Source organism: Astyanax mexicanus, chromosome 5 (genome assembly GCF_023375975.1).
Source record: "Astyanax mexicanus isolate ESR-SI-001 chromosome 5, AstMex3_surface, whole genome shotgun sequence".
In the NCBI taxonomy this organism is placed as follows: Eukaryota; Metazoa; Chordata; class Actinopteri; order Characiformes; family Acestrorhamphidae; genus Astyanax; species Astyanax mexicanus.
The window spans coordinates 23,451,126-23,464,311 of NC_064412.1; the positions used below are offsets into that span (position 1 = coordinate 23,451,126).

Genomic DNA, 13,186 nt, shown 5'->3' on the forward strand with positions numbered 1-13,186 from the left:
TACACCTGTACATCAGATCAATAAGCATTTCTGGATCCTCTTGATGCTCTTTCATCTTTACTGTGTCTGACAAAATCATGTGTAGATTAAACACCAGGTCTTGAACCTGAAACCCAAAAAGCAGAGCAGTTAAGAATAAGAATAAGAATAAGATTTTAAAAGGTGTGTCTTAAACGCCCCATATTCCATGACTAACCTGGTCAGGGAAGGTGGTTTCACGGAGCTCCAGGTCTTCCTCAGCATAAGTGAGGATGGTTTTGAGTGATCGCCGTAGGAACTCTTCGTTAAAATTCTGAGACGTGCCAACCAGAGACGACAGGGACATGGTCACCTGCATCTTCACCCGGGCAAAGTTCTGCAGGAACAGAGAACAAGCTATATTAAACTGTGCCTGTTCAAATTAAGAAAACACATGTACTTCTAGCTTAAGCTATATAAGAAATGTTTAATAACAACAAACATTATTGGGTTTAATCGTAAAGCCAGAGACAAAGTAAGCGCGTTCCTCTGTTCTGTGGTAGGAAGGAAGACCCCTGCGATAGAACATGCTACACTTACATTTCCAATCTCAAAGTTTTGTCTCATCAGCAGATAAAGAGAGGCACTAGCGTGTGCTCGGATGGTGCTGATACTACTGCTGCAATTCCTCAGAAGACGCAGACACAGATCAGCACACTGCTCCGTCTCCTCCTCAAACAGCAACTCTGGAAACTGCAAACAAACACACACATAAATTTCTGCAAATTTTATATATTTAAAAACAACCTTTTATTTAAGTTAAACACTGTATGCATGTTGATTACTTAATTAATCAATTAATTGAATAAATTAATATTTACTACATATATGAAATTATGCATTAAATTATTATTAAATTAAATTATTAAGTTAATATTACTACAACTGAATCACAATTTTCTATTCCAGTTCTTTTCTTACCTTAGAGACAAGCGCTCTTTGTGTTGCGAAGCAGTGCTGTAGATAGAGGGCACTCTGGTTGCATGCCATACTGTGAAGCAGGACCTTGAGGACCCCTCCCAGTATGCTCTCCTTCGACTCAGTCACAGACACAGTCTGCATAGGATTCAAGAATTAGTCATTACCACTTATCCAAAAAAAAAAAAAAAAAAAAAAAAACATGCCATAAGAATGCATTTAAAGTAAGGGACATTTACAGTCGGTACTAGGCCAAAGTAGGTGTAGCAATCTATGGACACAAAGAATAACTGTTTTTAATATAAGATAAAGTTTTATAATATTTTTTTTATATAAAATAAAATATAAAAGCCATTACAATTAATATTTAGTAAACCATGATTAATGAGGATTAAGGCAACGATGAATGCAAGCAATCTCAATTACTCAATGTGATAATATTCTGAATATTTAAAAGACATAACTGAGGCTCATAATATGTATCATACACCCATATTAACCCAGAAGAGGGGTGATATATTGGTCACAGACCAATTAAAAGAAGTCTAAAGTTCCTTACAGCACTGTCTTGTCATTTTAACTCATGAACTCATCCTAAAACATCCTAAAGGCATCACAGCAGAGTGTGTGAATTAATGTACCTTCGGCTGACTTCACTTAAAGAAGGTAGTTGGGCTAAGTTTGTGCTGGAGATAAAACTAGCTTATTCTAAATAGTGTATGTTTGCTTCTACAGGTCTGTTCCAACAATAGTAACACTTAAATGTTTTGCACTACATAAACCTGGTTCTGACACAAGTTCGACAAAGAAAAACTTAAATTACAATTGTAATTTACTCAATGTTGAATTTGGTATCAATATGCAGAAATGGGTCTGGGCTCGAATGGGTTAAGGGGTTAAATTTTCTATTTATTTTTTTTATTATTTTTTATTTTTTTGCATAGTGCTCCAAAATGACAAATTCCACCCCTGTTCACATTGTGTCCAATAAAATTAAAATATACCTGCACTATTATTTCCAGAGTGTCCAGAATAATAAGATTCGCCTCGGTTGCCAGGTTGCCGTCTATAAGGGCTTCATGCTCCAGCTCAGCCCTGGTTCTGCCAAAGAAAAACAGCAGTGTTACAAACTTTAATCTGGGATTTAAAATAAAAAGCGTGAGGATTCCTTGAATGCTACAGCAGCCTCTGCACCAGCATTCAAGTCAGTGTACACAGAGGAATACACCCCATGTATACAGGGCCAAGCAGAACTAAAGTACAGACCACTGTACTTCTAAAATCACTTATAAATCATATAGTGTGGCCAAAGCATTTATACAATTATCTCCACAAACAGTTGATAATAAGACAAAACATGTCTGATTTCTTCAATTTCTTTTTTTGCATTATCTTACAGGTCAAAATAATAATAAAAACAAATACATAATAATAAAAAAGCCTGTTTAAATCATTACACACTTAACTAACATAACATCATTGTTTGAGTTGTCCATTAAGAATACACAAAAGTTCATGGAAAATGTAAGCAGCTGCTGTAGTTTTGCCCACAAAACATGTTTCGACTGCTCAGAACAGAAAGTGGGAACTGTATAAATGTTGTTTTTGGCCAAACTATGACTTTAAATCTTAGAAATAGGGATGCACCGAACATTTGATCACTACAAATATTTGTCCCAAAAATGAAGATCAAAATAATCAAATAATTTATACACAACAATAACTTAGCATTGATGCTAACTGTAGGGTTTGTTTAGCACTAATGGCCAATAAACAGTAAAAAAAAAAGAAGCAGGTTTTTTACTCTCTACTCACATATAATAAATGAAATAAAGTGTTAAATATCACTTAACATGCTTAGTATGAGTTTCCAGCTGAAAGATACAAACTGCACAGAGCTAGCTGAGCTAACTTTAGCATCTGTTTGTTTCTCTGTGCTGTGCCATATCTCACTCAGATTTTACTTAAGTAGCACTGTTGAAATTATTTATGACTAAAATTGCACTACTGAGGTAGCTAGCTAAATGTCTGACTAGAATTTTCAAGATTAAAGTAGCAATGTTGAGGTAATTTATGACTAAAATTGTACTGCTTATAGATATTTGTCATTGAAATTGCAACTCTGAGGTAGCTATGTAGTAAATAAGTAGTATGTAAGTGTGTGACTAGAATGGAACAGATAAAATATTTTTAAAAATAGAGTAGCAATGCTGGAATAGTTTATGACTAAAATAAAATATCACTGCTTTGATATATTTATGATTAAAATTGCACTACTGAGGTAGTTATATTGCTAAATGTGTGACTTGAGTAGCTGAAGTAATTTCAAAATTAGAGTAGCACTGCTGAGATAATTTATGACTAAAATTGCACTGCTTAGGAACATTTATCATTGCAGTTCTAAGGTAGCTATGTAGCTAAGTGTGTGACTAGAATTTAATAGCTAAAACATTTTCTAAATTACAGTAGCACTGCTGGAATAGTTTATGACTAAAATATCACTGCTTAGGTACATTTGTGATTAAAAATTGCAGCTCTGGAGTAGTTGCATAGCTAAATGTGTGACTAGAATAGCTGAAGTATTTTGTAAAATTAGAGTAGCAATGCTGGAATAGTTTATGACTAAAATAAAATATCACTGCTTTGATATATTTATGATTAAAATCGCACTACTGAGGTAGTTATATTGCTAAATGTGTGACTAGAGTAGCTGAAGTATTTTGTAAAATAAGAGTAGCAATGCTGAGGTAATTTATGACTAAAATTGTACTGCGTAGACACATTTGTCATTAAATGCAGCTCTGAGGTAGCTATGTAGCTAAGTGTGTGACTAGAATGGAATAGCTAAATTATTTTCAAAGTTAGAGTAACACTGCTGGAATAGTTAATAAATATTTATGACAAATTCCACTTCTATGATATATTTATAATTAAAATTTGCACTACTGAAGTAGTTGTATAGTTGAATGTGTGACTAGGATAGCTGAAGTATTTTTTTAAATTAGAGTAGCACTGCTGGGATTGTTGATAAAATGTTATGACTAAAATTACACTGCTGATTTACATTTATCATTAAAATTGCACTATTGATGTAGCTAGCTAAATGTCAAGACTAGATGACTAGAATAGCACTACTGAAACATTTTAAAGATTCAAATAATACTACTGAGGTAAATCAATACATTTTTTTAAATGTAATTTTGTAAAAGCAAGACAAAAACACATTTTGGCTACAAAATGTATTTAAAAAGTTACAAATATGACAAATGTTTGACGAACAAATGTTTCATTTTGTTCGGTCTTGGCCAGAAATGTACATTTTGGTGCATCCCTATTAAGAAGCAGTCAACTTACACCAAGCAAGTGATGCCTCAAAAGTGACTTACAATAATGTTTCATTTAATTAAAGGACTATTAGATATAATCAGTCTTTATATACTGCTCAAACATAGCTGCTGTACAGTGGGCTTGAGGGTGGTCACAGGGTTTATGAGAAACTGCATGTATAAATTCTTCTAATGAGCTTACAAACCTAACTAATAAAGGATCCTGGCTTCTCCCATTGCGCAGTAGGGTTTCCTTAAACCTGCACAGCACAGCGCTCATTCAAAACAGGCCACACACATACAGTTCAACACATCATAACCCCATATTTCACAGCGCACAGAGAGAGGGGGAAGCCAGCACCCAACCACGCACCTCCAGCAGAGGGACCATTGTTAAAAAGCAGACATGGGTAGGCCATGGTTACAGGAGACTGGGAAAAGGTCCGGAGGCTAATACTGCATAATGAAGCACAGCTTGAAGGAAAGGTGCACAGCTATGCACATGGAGGCACACAGCTATGCACATGGAGGCACACTGTGAGTATAGGCTTTCTCTGGATTATCTGCGATGAAAAATGGCTTTGTCTAGAAGGTAGTGATGCAGATACTCTATAGGAGCTGTAATACATAAATACACATTAGGAATGCTATGCAAAATATGATGGGTCTTTTCTCAAAGCAGAATCTTTTCAACTGTTAAAAGGTGCAAAATTATTTCCCCAAATTCCAAGTTAAAGAGACTTAAAGACTGTAATAAGTACATAAAAGGCCTCCAGGAGCTAGAACAGCTGTGAATGTGTGGGTATTGGTTTGGAACATATGAGAAAGGAGCCTTACTTCCTACTTGTATCACTTTTTAAAAGATTTTAAAAAGTTGCTTTATTGCTATTACAGTGCCTTTAAAACCAAGCTATGTTTTGGTCACCTTGTGAAATAAAAGTACAGTACTATGCAATACTTTAACAATGTCGAAAATTTGTAATTTGGGCAATAAGTGTGTTCTGCTTGTAAAAAAAAAACCACATAAATCTAAAATAGACTGATGTATGCAAACATTCATATAGCAAAAGTAATAATAATTTTCTTCTGGAGAAAATCCCTGGAGAACGCTTAAATTGGCTAAACAGAGTAGAGCAGCACATATGGGTACTCTGCTCTTGATTATTGACACTGCCCCTTTTTTCGGGTAAAAGGGCACCTTCTGAGTCCCTTTGACTTGCGCTGAATACAAATTTTGATGTCTTAGACAATTTAATATCAGAAAATATTTAGTATATAGACTACAGTTCTCTTTCTACGGCCAGTCAGACAAAAAGAATAAACATAAAGACTTTAAAGCTGTAAGTACTAACTGTAGACTAGGGCTGTCCCTAACGATTATTTTTTAAACGATTATTCTAACGATTATTTTTTTCGATTAGTCGACTAATCTATTCATTGAGAAACATATTTAAATAATTATTATTTTACGTTTTAAAGCAAACGATAAATTACTATATTTATATATAATAACAACAACACAAGCCTACTAAACCAAACCCCACACTTATAATCACTTACATGTACAGCACGTTGTTTAGATCTATAACGCTAAAAATGGATAAGCTCCCATACACCACAACCGTGTGTTGTTTTCTGTGACCGCTAGATTTTGTGACCACTGGCAAGTAGTTCTCAGCAGACCGGTGCACTGGCCGATTCGAAACGTGTTCGTTTCTAATGTTTACCCCGACTGGCCAAAACGGTTCAGTTTAGGGCTGAGGGTAAGGTGTAGGTATAGAAAGCTTCCGTTTTGCCAATGAACGCTCATAACCGTGAGCACTGGTCACAAAATTCCGACGGTGACAGAATACGGTGTGACACCGCAGCGCCGACGGCGCTAGCTAAAATAACTTAAGGCAGCTAGCTTAGCTAAACACCTGAACTTATGAATAATGCTACTGTTTCTGGAAACTATATATATAAATATAAACCAAAAATGTATAATTTCTGCCTGTGGCAGGTTTAAAACCTTTGGTAGACAGTCTTAAGTCTTTTTAAGGACACCCGCGGAGACCCTGATGTAAACGGTAACTTACTGTGTGACCCTGTTGACATAGTGCTCCTGGATGTTTGCGCTTCAAGTGCTCCTTTTGCACATATGGCAGAGGACCACATTGTTGCCCTTTTGCGTGAAATGCTCCCAAACTTTAGATGCCCGCTGGCGTTTTTTTGTAGCTGGAGATTGCTCTCCGGAGTCCAAGCTCTCTAGAGCTTAGATTCTCTGCCCGAACCCGACATGACCCGAGGCCCGCCCGTAAATCCGACCCGGGCTCCAGAAAATAGTCCGAGATGTAGGCGTCTGTTTTTTAATTATATTTTTATTTTAAAAAAAATAACGAAAATAACGAAAACTGAAAGTGAAACTAAACTAATTTATTTATAAGCGCTGTTTTCACTACCGCAGTTCTACAGCGGGGGTGTTGTGCCGATTCTGTCCGCGAAGCGGGAGTCAGATTCAGCAGAGAGTCGGATTCGGCACAAACGCGGCGGCACCTCGCGGTTCGCGGTGTCAGTTGTAAGCGCTCGCGCTAGCCGCAAAATACGGCAGAAAACACTGAGGGAGCTGCAGAATTATGAATGGGACTAGAATAGGAGCACGAGGAGATCAAAGAGAACCTTCACCTGTGAGTAGTTCTCACCAGAACACGCAAATCTCTCTCTCTCTCTCTCTCTCTCTCTCTCTCTCTGTGTCTCTCTCTCTCTCTCTGTCTCTCGCACGTGAACTCCTCCGCGTTTGACCTGCAGAACTGTGTTTAGCTGTTCTTAAAAATCATTTTAATTAAATAATAGTTCTATGCTTCTATGTTACCGTGTTAATTAACATAATTCTGATCATATTTCGCTCATTAAAACAGCCCGAAAACAGCCAGTTGGAATTTTTGGGCCCGATCTAACCTCTAATGCTCTCCACAGGCGCCGCCATGTTTACGACGCGCCGACGCACGTTATGCAAATCGATGTATTTTTGTAATCGATGACGTCGATTATGTCGACGCGTCGCCCCAGCCCTACTGTAGACTATACTAGAAGATACTACTATACTAAAAGAGTTAGCCAACTTAATATTGTTCTTCCCTTTCAATGCAGCACCAGTACTTATTAATTTATTTAATGTTTGCAACTGATGTAAACTAAACACTATTACATACTGTATTAATTTGACTTGTGTTTAAACTAATATTTGAGCCAATAAACATTTTTTACAGTATATGTACTGTTTTTCTTATATCACAAACACAATGGATTTAAAACAGACAAGATTTTTGTCTGTTTAATCAATTTTTGACGTAAAGACTAGTAAAATTTAGTTTCCAATGATATGTGGGTTTTAATCAACCACAGAACACAAAAAGGAAATTCTGTTAATATCTTTTTCGTATAGTTTTCTATCTAAACTGCTAAGCTGCTAAAATGGGTTGAAATCTCTATACATTTGACACAGTGCTTTTGAGCTTGTGTCAATGTACAGTTTTTATTTAAAACAATGGAAAAACATGACTTTCCCCTGCTGCAATTAATCAGGCTACCAGTTTAATCATATTTCACTGCTGTTTTACTGTATTTAACGAACATGATGTTAATGGTTCATCTGATTATTTCAGCATACACTACTTTAACCAACACAAATTTACTCCAATGTGTTCTCCTGCCCTGGAACGTAAGCCCGATAGAGAATCGAGACAGACGTAAGAGGATAAGCTGATTTATTTTTTGACACTTGATGCTAATAAACTTCTCCTTTAATCCAAATCCTTGTCACTGGGTGTCAGCTATACAGCAGCACTGCTGGAGTCACTGAGAATCTATTAAGTGTGTATATGTGTGTGTGTGTGTGTGTGTGTGGAGTTTTGCATAGACATTTTGTAGACACACTTCATTCACCACAAGGATAAAACTACTACAGGCTTACATTTCATCATTACCTTTAAGTAGAGTCATATCCCTTTAAAACATGACTTTTGTCCTACTCTATAATAGAGGCCTAGATCTCCGTTTTGTTAGAATGTTGAAAAGAAGCAAAAACCACCCAAGCAAGCACCATTTTTTAAAATTCAAGCAGACAAAGGTACACCAAACCCTGAGAACGCTCAAGCTTTTAACGCTAATTAATATCAGTTAATTAGACACCACAGTCCAACTCCAGCTACACCACTCCAAACACCAGTAAAGAAGAGCAGGGGAGGGAAAGGAGGAAGGAAATCTTTAAACTTGAGGGGTAGCACAGGGGGTTGGTTGAAAGCGTGGCACACTACAGATGTACAATACCTGACTGATTTCTGGCCCCTAAACACACAGTGCATAAAAGAACAAGGTCAAATGGAGCAGTCATTCCACACCACATGCTTAAATGAGTGTAATGAGTCATGTTTTTCTGGAGTGAAGAGAAATAGTATATAGGGGACGATTGATAAGTTCAAATAAGAGAATAGATGGATACATGGGGAAAAAAACAACATAAAAATTGAAATAAAATGAATAGTTCTACTGTAGGTTTGACATGATTAAGGCTGACACAACTGCTTGATTAAAAAAATGTATGTATATTGGTGATGAATAGTCCAACTTTAGCAAGACTGTACCCCCAAAATGTTAAAGTAATAGTCTGTTTTATACTAAAAGGAGGTGATGAAGGGTTGCTAAGTCATTATTATAACAGCAATTTTGTGAATAGATGTAGAATAGAATAGAGAAGCCCCTCCTTTTTCTTTTTGCACTGCATTGTAGAATAAGAGTGTCAACAGTGTCCCATTTTAACAACTCAAATACTGACCAGTTCTGTATTGTCTGTATTGTGGATATTTGATCATGCTCAACTGGGACACTTTTATCTTTCATTACACTTCACATTTAAAACTATATAAAAATATAGCATTAGTACACAATTTAACCAGGTGTATTATGTATATATGTAATTTCTGCAGTAAACTCTACAGTATAGACAATATATTGTATACCAGTGTAAAACAATAAAATGTCCATTAAATCCTTCTCTAATGATTTCACCATTAAATTAAATCATTTTAAAAGAAAAAAAAAAGATTCTCTCTCTCTTTGATTTCATTAAAGGGTGTTGCAGTCATTTAAAATAATAATATAAATAAATAAATAATAATGAGTAAATTATTAGATCATCAATCAGCAGTGTCAGCCCTAAACATGATCATAAAATCTAAAATACTGATAAAACTGCGAGATGGAAACTTGAAGACACATTACACAAAACAAGCTAAATCTTTAATTCCCACAATTCTAAAGCTTCAACTTTTGCCCTGAACCTAAAAGTGAGGATTACATTTATTATAAGAATTGAATGCTTGCTTTATGAATATGTGCATTAACTCTACACTGAATCTAAAAGGTGTATAATTTGTAACATGACAATGAAATAACCAAACATGTAAAAGGGTGACATGAGTAGCCATACTTGTCCATCTTTTCACTGTTCTGACGCCAGTGTGTCATGTCCTTTCTCCAGCGGAGGTTCTCCTGACTGCCAAAGGCACTGCCTGATGGACTGCGCTCTGGAGAGAGAGAAAAAAAAAAAAAGATTTGGAAATACTACTTCATGAAAGTTCATACTTACATGTTAACATTGGAGATAAAAAAAATAAAAAATAAAAAAAAAATAAAATAAAAAAGAAAAGTGAGCACTAACCCAGCTGTCCTCGGCTGCGTCGTACCATCTCCTGTCTGGCTCCTATGCTGCCCAGGATGGCCTCTTCCAGCTTGGCTTTCATGTCTTTAGATTTCTTAAAGGTTAAACTATTCATGCGCTCAAATGCTTTCTTTCCCTGCATGAACAAAAAATGGGTCTTTTTCATGAGATGGATGGATAAAAAAAACACACACATGCATTACTTAACTGGTTTATTTCATTGCACAGTTAATTAAAGTGAATTAATGTCTGTGTTTTTTCCCAGGATTTCATGATTCAGTTCGCGAAGACTCTGCCGTGTTACCTTGTACTCGAAGCAGGACACACAGAGGTAGAGCATGTCCAGCAGGCGGTTCAGCTGAGACACAGAAAGGTCTGTGAACCACTTCTGCAGAACCATCTCATCAGCATTTTTTAGAACCCACAGCAAACAGATGAGCAGACTGCGGCTGGACTCAGGAGAGAAGGTGCCATGCTGACGGGTGGCCTAAGGGGGAAGGACCATGAACAGTCTTACTATCTTTCAACTTAGCTTTTATCATTTTGACAAGTAATGACACATTCATAGTGAGGAATAGAAATGAAACAGATATATAAAGGTCAATCTCATTTACTCTTATTAACTGAAAAAGATTGGAAAAAGAAGGGCAATTTTCCAACATCGTCAAGACAATGAGATGTACCAAAACTCTTTGTTGTATTGCTAAAAAGTTAGAAGACTAAATAATTAATGCAGAAAAAAATTACTACTTTATTTTAAGTCATGTTGTGTTTTCTTCAAAGTTGGGACCAAATTTATATTATTTAAAAATAATATAAAATATATAATTTTTATAATTGCTTCATTTAATGCAAGATAAATTTAGCATATGTCATTTATTCAATGGCTAAAAAGAGCCAAATTTGATGAAAAACCCACCAAAAATAGACAAATGTTTCATTTTGTTTAATTTCAGCTAAAAAATATTAGTAATTTTGGTCTTTTCAAAGACTGCAACACATTGTCTGAGAAACTTTCAAAACACTTTTTTCACACATGTTAAACACACATGTTTGAAATCAATTGCAAATTTAGGAAAATATCCCTTTAATATCATTTTTCACAGAAATCTAAAGCTAAAGCTCAACAGCTCTCAACAGCAGTGACATTAATGTAAATAATATTAAGATATGAAAAATATACAAAACACTGGAAAAGAAAAGAAGTAAAGAACAGCAATACAACATTTATGAGATCATGTCAGGCCAGGTCAGGATACCTGCGGGTTGAGCAGGAAACTGCTTGGTCGTGACATCTGTGGAACAGAGGTTCCTGCTATGGCCATGGCTACAGTCTGACTGATCATGCTGTTGCCTTCAGCTTCCTGTTCTTCTGTTCCAGGCCCACCAGGACGACCCCACTGGTTATGGGATTCTGTAAAGGGGCCAAAGATAAAATCATTTAATATTTAACATTTGCGGTGCGGAGATACTATTAGTCTGCAATGAAACATTAGAAAAGTCAACAAAGCCCTAGTATGCATTAGTAGATATGTGGGAGAATCCAACTAGTTTCCTAGTCTCTGATCATACAAAACAGATTTGGTCATTTCTACTATGTTATGTCTGCACAATACCATGCCCTTTCATTTTTTTTTCTTAATTGCAAACTAGGCTCTGATACCTACATTCAATACTGTATGCCTAGTGCACTTTGCTGTGCTAAAAAACAATGAACTTCAACTTTATCTCTCAAGCCCGAATTACATACATAATAATAAGCTTCAGTATAAACAAGTACACAAATACATATACTTGCTAATAGTTTTTTTTATAGCCTTATATACTTTCTATTCTTCTGTGTTTTGATTTGTCTGAGTATGTTTCTTATTGTATTGTGTTGTTGCTGCTGGATTCCTAAATTTCCTTCGGGATAAATAAAGTAAGTGTCTGTGTCGGTCTGTCTGTCTGTGTCTGTCTGTGTCTGTCTGTCTGTGTCTGTCTGTCTGTGTCTGTCTGTCTGTGTCTGTCTGTCTGTGTCTGTCTGTCTGTGTCTGTCTGTCTGTGTCTGTCTGTCTGTGTCTGTCTGTCTGTGTCTGTCTGTCTGTCTGTCTGTTAGTAGCATTAGTCAATTTGACATACCTGTGAAGTCATGGAGCTGGGGCAGGGTTTCCATTACAATGCCTATGAGAGGCAAGTAGAGCATGGCAACCCTGGCTTTGACTTCAGGATCAGCATAACGAGGGTCAGAATCATGACTGGACAGCAGGTTATGGACCACACTGATCACCTTTTTATGCAGTCCAAACATCCTATACACACAGACAAGAAGAATTCAGTCAAAAAAAATAAATACCCCCGCAAAATACAAAAAGAAAACACTGGGACTATTTTAACCTTGAGGCTTATGACATACACATGACTGCCGTGTCAGAAGCTCACATGGATTTTATGAAACTGTTCTGATAGTATGACGTATGAATGATCCTTACTACCTTTCTGAACTGAATACATTTATCTGTGTAATATGTGGATGAGTACAACACAAGACAAGAACGTAAAGAATGAAGATGAGATGAGTTATGACACACACCAGTGTACTAACCCATCTGCCTCTGGATCCAGAATAAGAGCAAGTTCAGTCAGAACCAAACCAGCCAGGTAGTGCTGCTCTCTGAACGGAACTGATAACTCAAACATGTTAGCAATCTTCTGGTCCTGCACATGCGTAGAGAACCCAGAACTCTGAGAGAGAGAGAGAGAGAGAGAGAGAGAGAGAGAGAGGGGAGAGAGAAGAAGAGAGAGACAGAGAGAGAGAGATGAGGAATTACTACATTTAGTAACTTTGCTGCACTCTCTCACTTTTCTACTTTTACAAACATTAACACTGAGAAACATTCAATACTAAAGTGTGACTATACACAAGAGAAAAACTGTACTGATTTATTTTACACAGGACTGAGCCTACTGCAGCCATTTGACTAGAACAACAATTTGACTAATTATTAAGGGAGGTACTACTAGACACGATGCCTCAGTGCTGTACCTGTGAGGTGGCAGATGACACAGAGGGAGAGGGGGAAGCAGGGGGTGTGAGCAGACTGCAGGGCAGATTCAGGGTGACATAGTGCTCATGACTACAGACGATCCTCAGGAAATCAAGCCTCAGAGACTCCAGAGTGGGGTTCTGCAGAGCGTACAGCTTGGTGGACACCTGGAGATCAGAAGATGTGTTATGTTTAAATCT

General features: G+C 36.6%; 1 protein-coding gene across 22 annotated transcripts in view; it reads right to left on the reverse strand.

Moving 5' to 3' along the window:
* dock7 (dedicator of cytokinesis 7) overlaps positions 1 to 13,186 on the reverse strand; it is an 87,220-nt gene that overhangs the window by 14,611 nt on the left and 59,423 nt on the right. For 7 of the 22 annotated variants that reach the window (XR_007439287.1, XR_007439286.1, XM_049479721.1 and 4 more), the window contains 14 exons: positions 12,986 to 13,153; positions 12,533 to 12,684; positions 12,082 to 12,251; positions 11,220 to 11,374; positions 10,265 to 10,447; positions 9,961 to 10,117; positions 9,730 to 9,826; positions 8,571 to 8,588; positions 4,469 to 4,522; positions 1,941 to 2,037; positions 940 to 1,074; positions 559 to 711; positions 197 to 355; positions 6 to 106 (listed from right to left, as the gene is read on the reverse strand). Coding sequence is in view for 20 of the 22 variants with exons in the window: in XM_049479721.1 (XP_049335678.1) it covers positions 6 to 106; positions 197 to 355; positions 559 to 711; positions 940 to 1,074; positions 1,941 to 2,037; positions 4,469 to 4,522; positions 8,571 to 8,588; positions 9,730 to 9,826; positions 9,961 to 10,117; positions 10,265 to 10,447; positions 11,220 to 11,374; positions 12,082 to 12,251; positions 12,533 to 12,684; positions 12,986 to 13,153 (1,799 nt within the window). In the remaining 2 variants the exon portion in view is untranslated. The remainder of the gene's footprint in view (positions 1 to 5; positions 107 to 196; positions 356 to 558; positions 712 to 939; positions 1,075 to 1,940; positions 2,038 to 4,468; positions 4,523 to 8,570; positions 8,589 to 9,729; positions 9,827 to 9,960; positions 10,118 to 10,264; positions 10,448 to 11,219; positions 11,375 to 12,081; positions 12,252 to 12,532; positions 12,685 to 12,985; positions 13,154 to 13,186) is intronic. The other 15 variants (XM_049479726.1, XM_049479725.1, XM_049479724.1 and 12 more) reach the window with 7 other exon arrangements.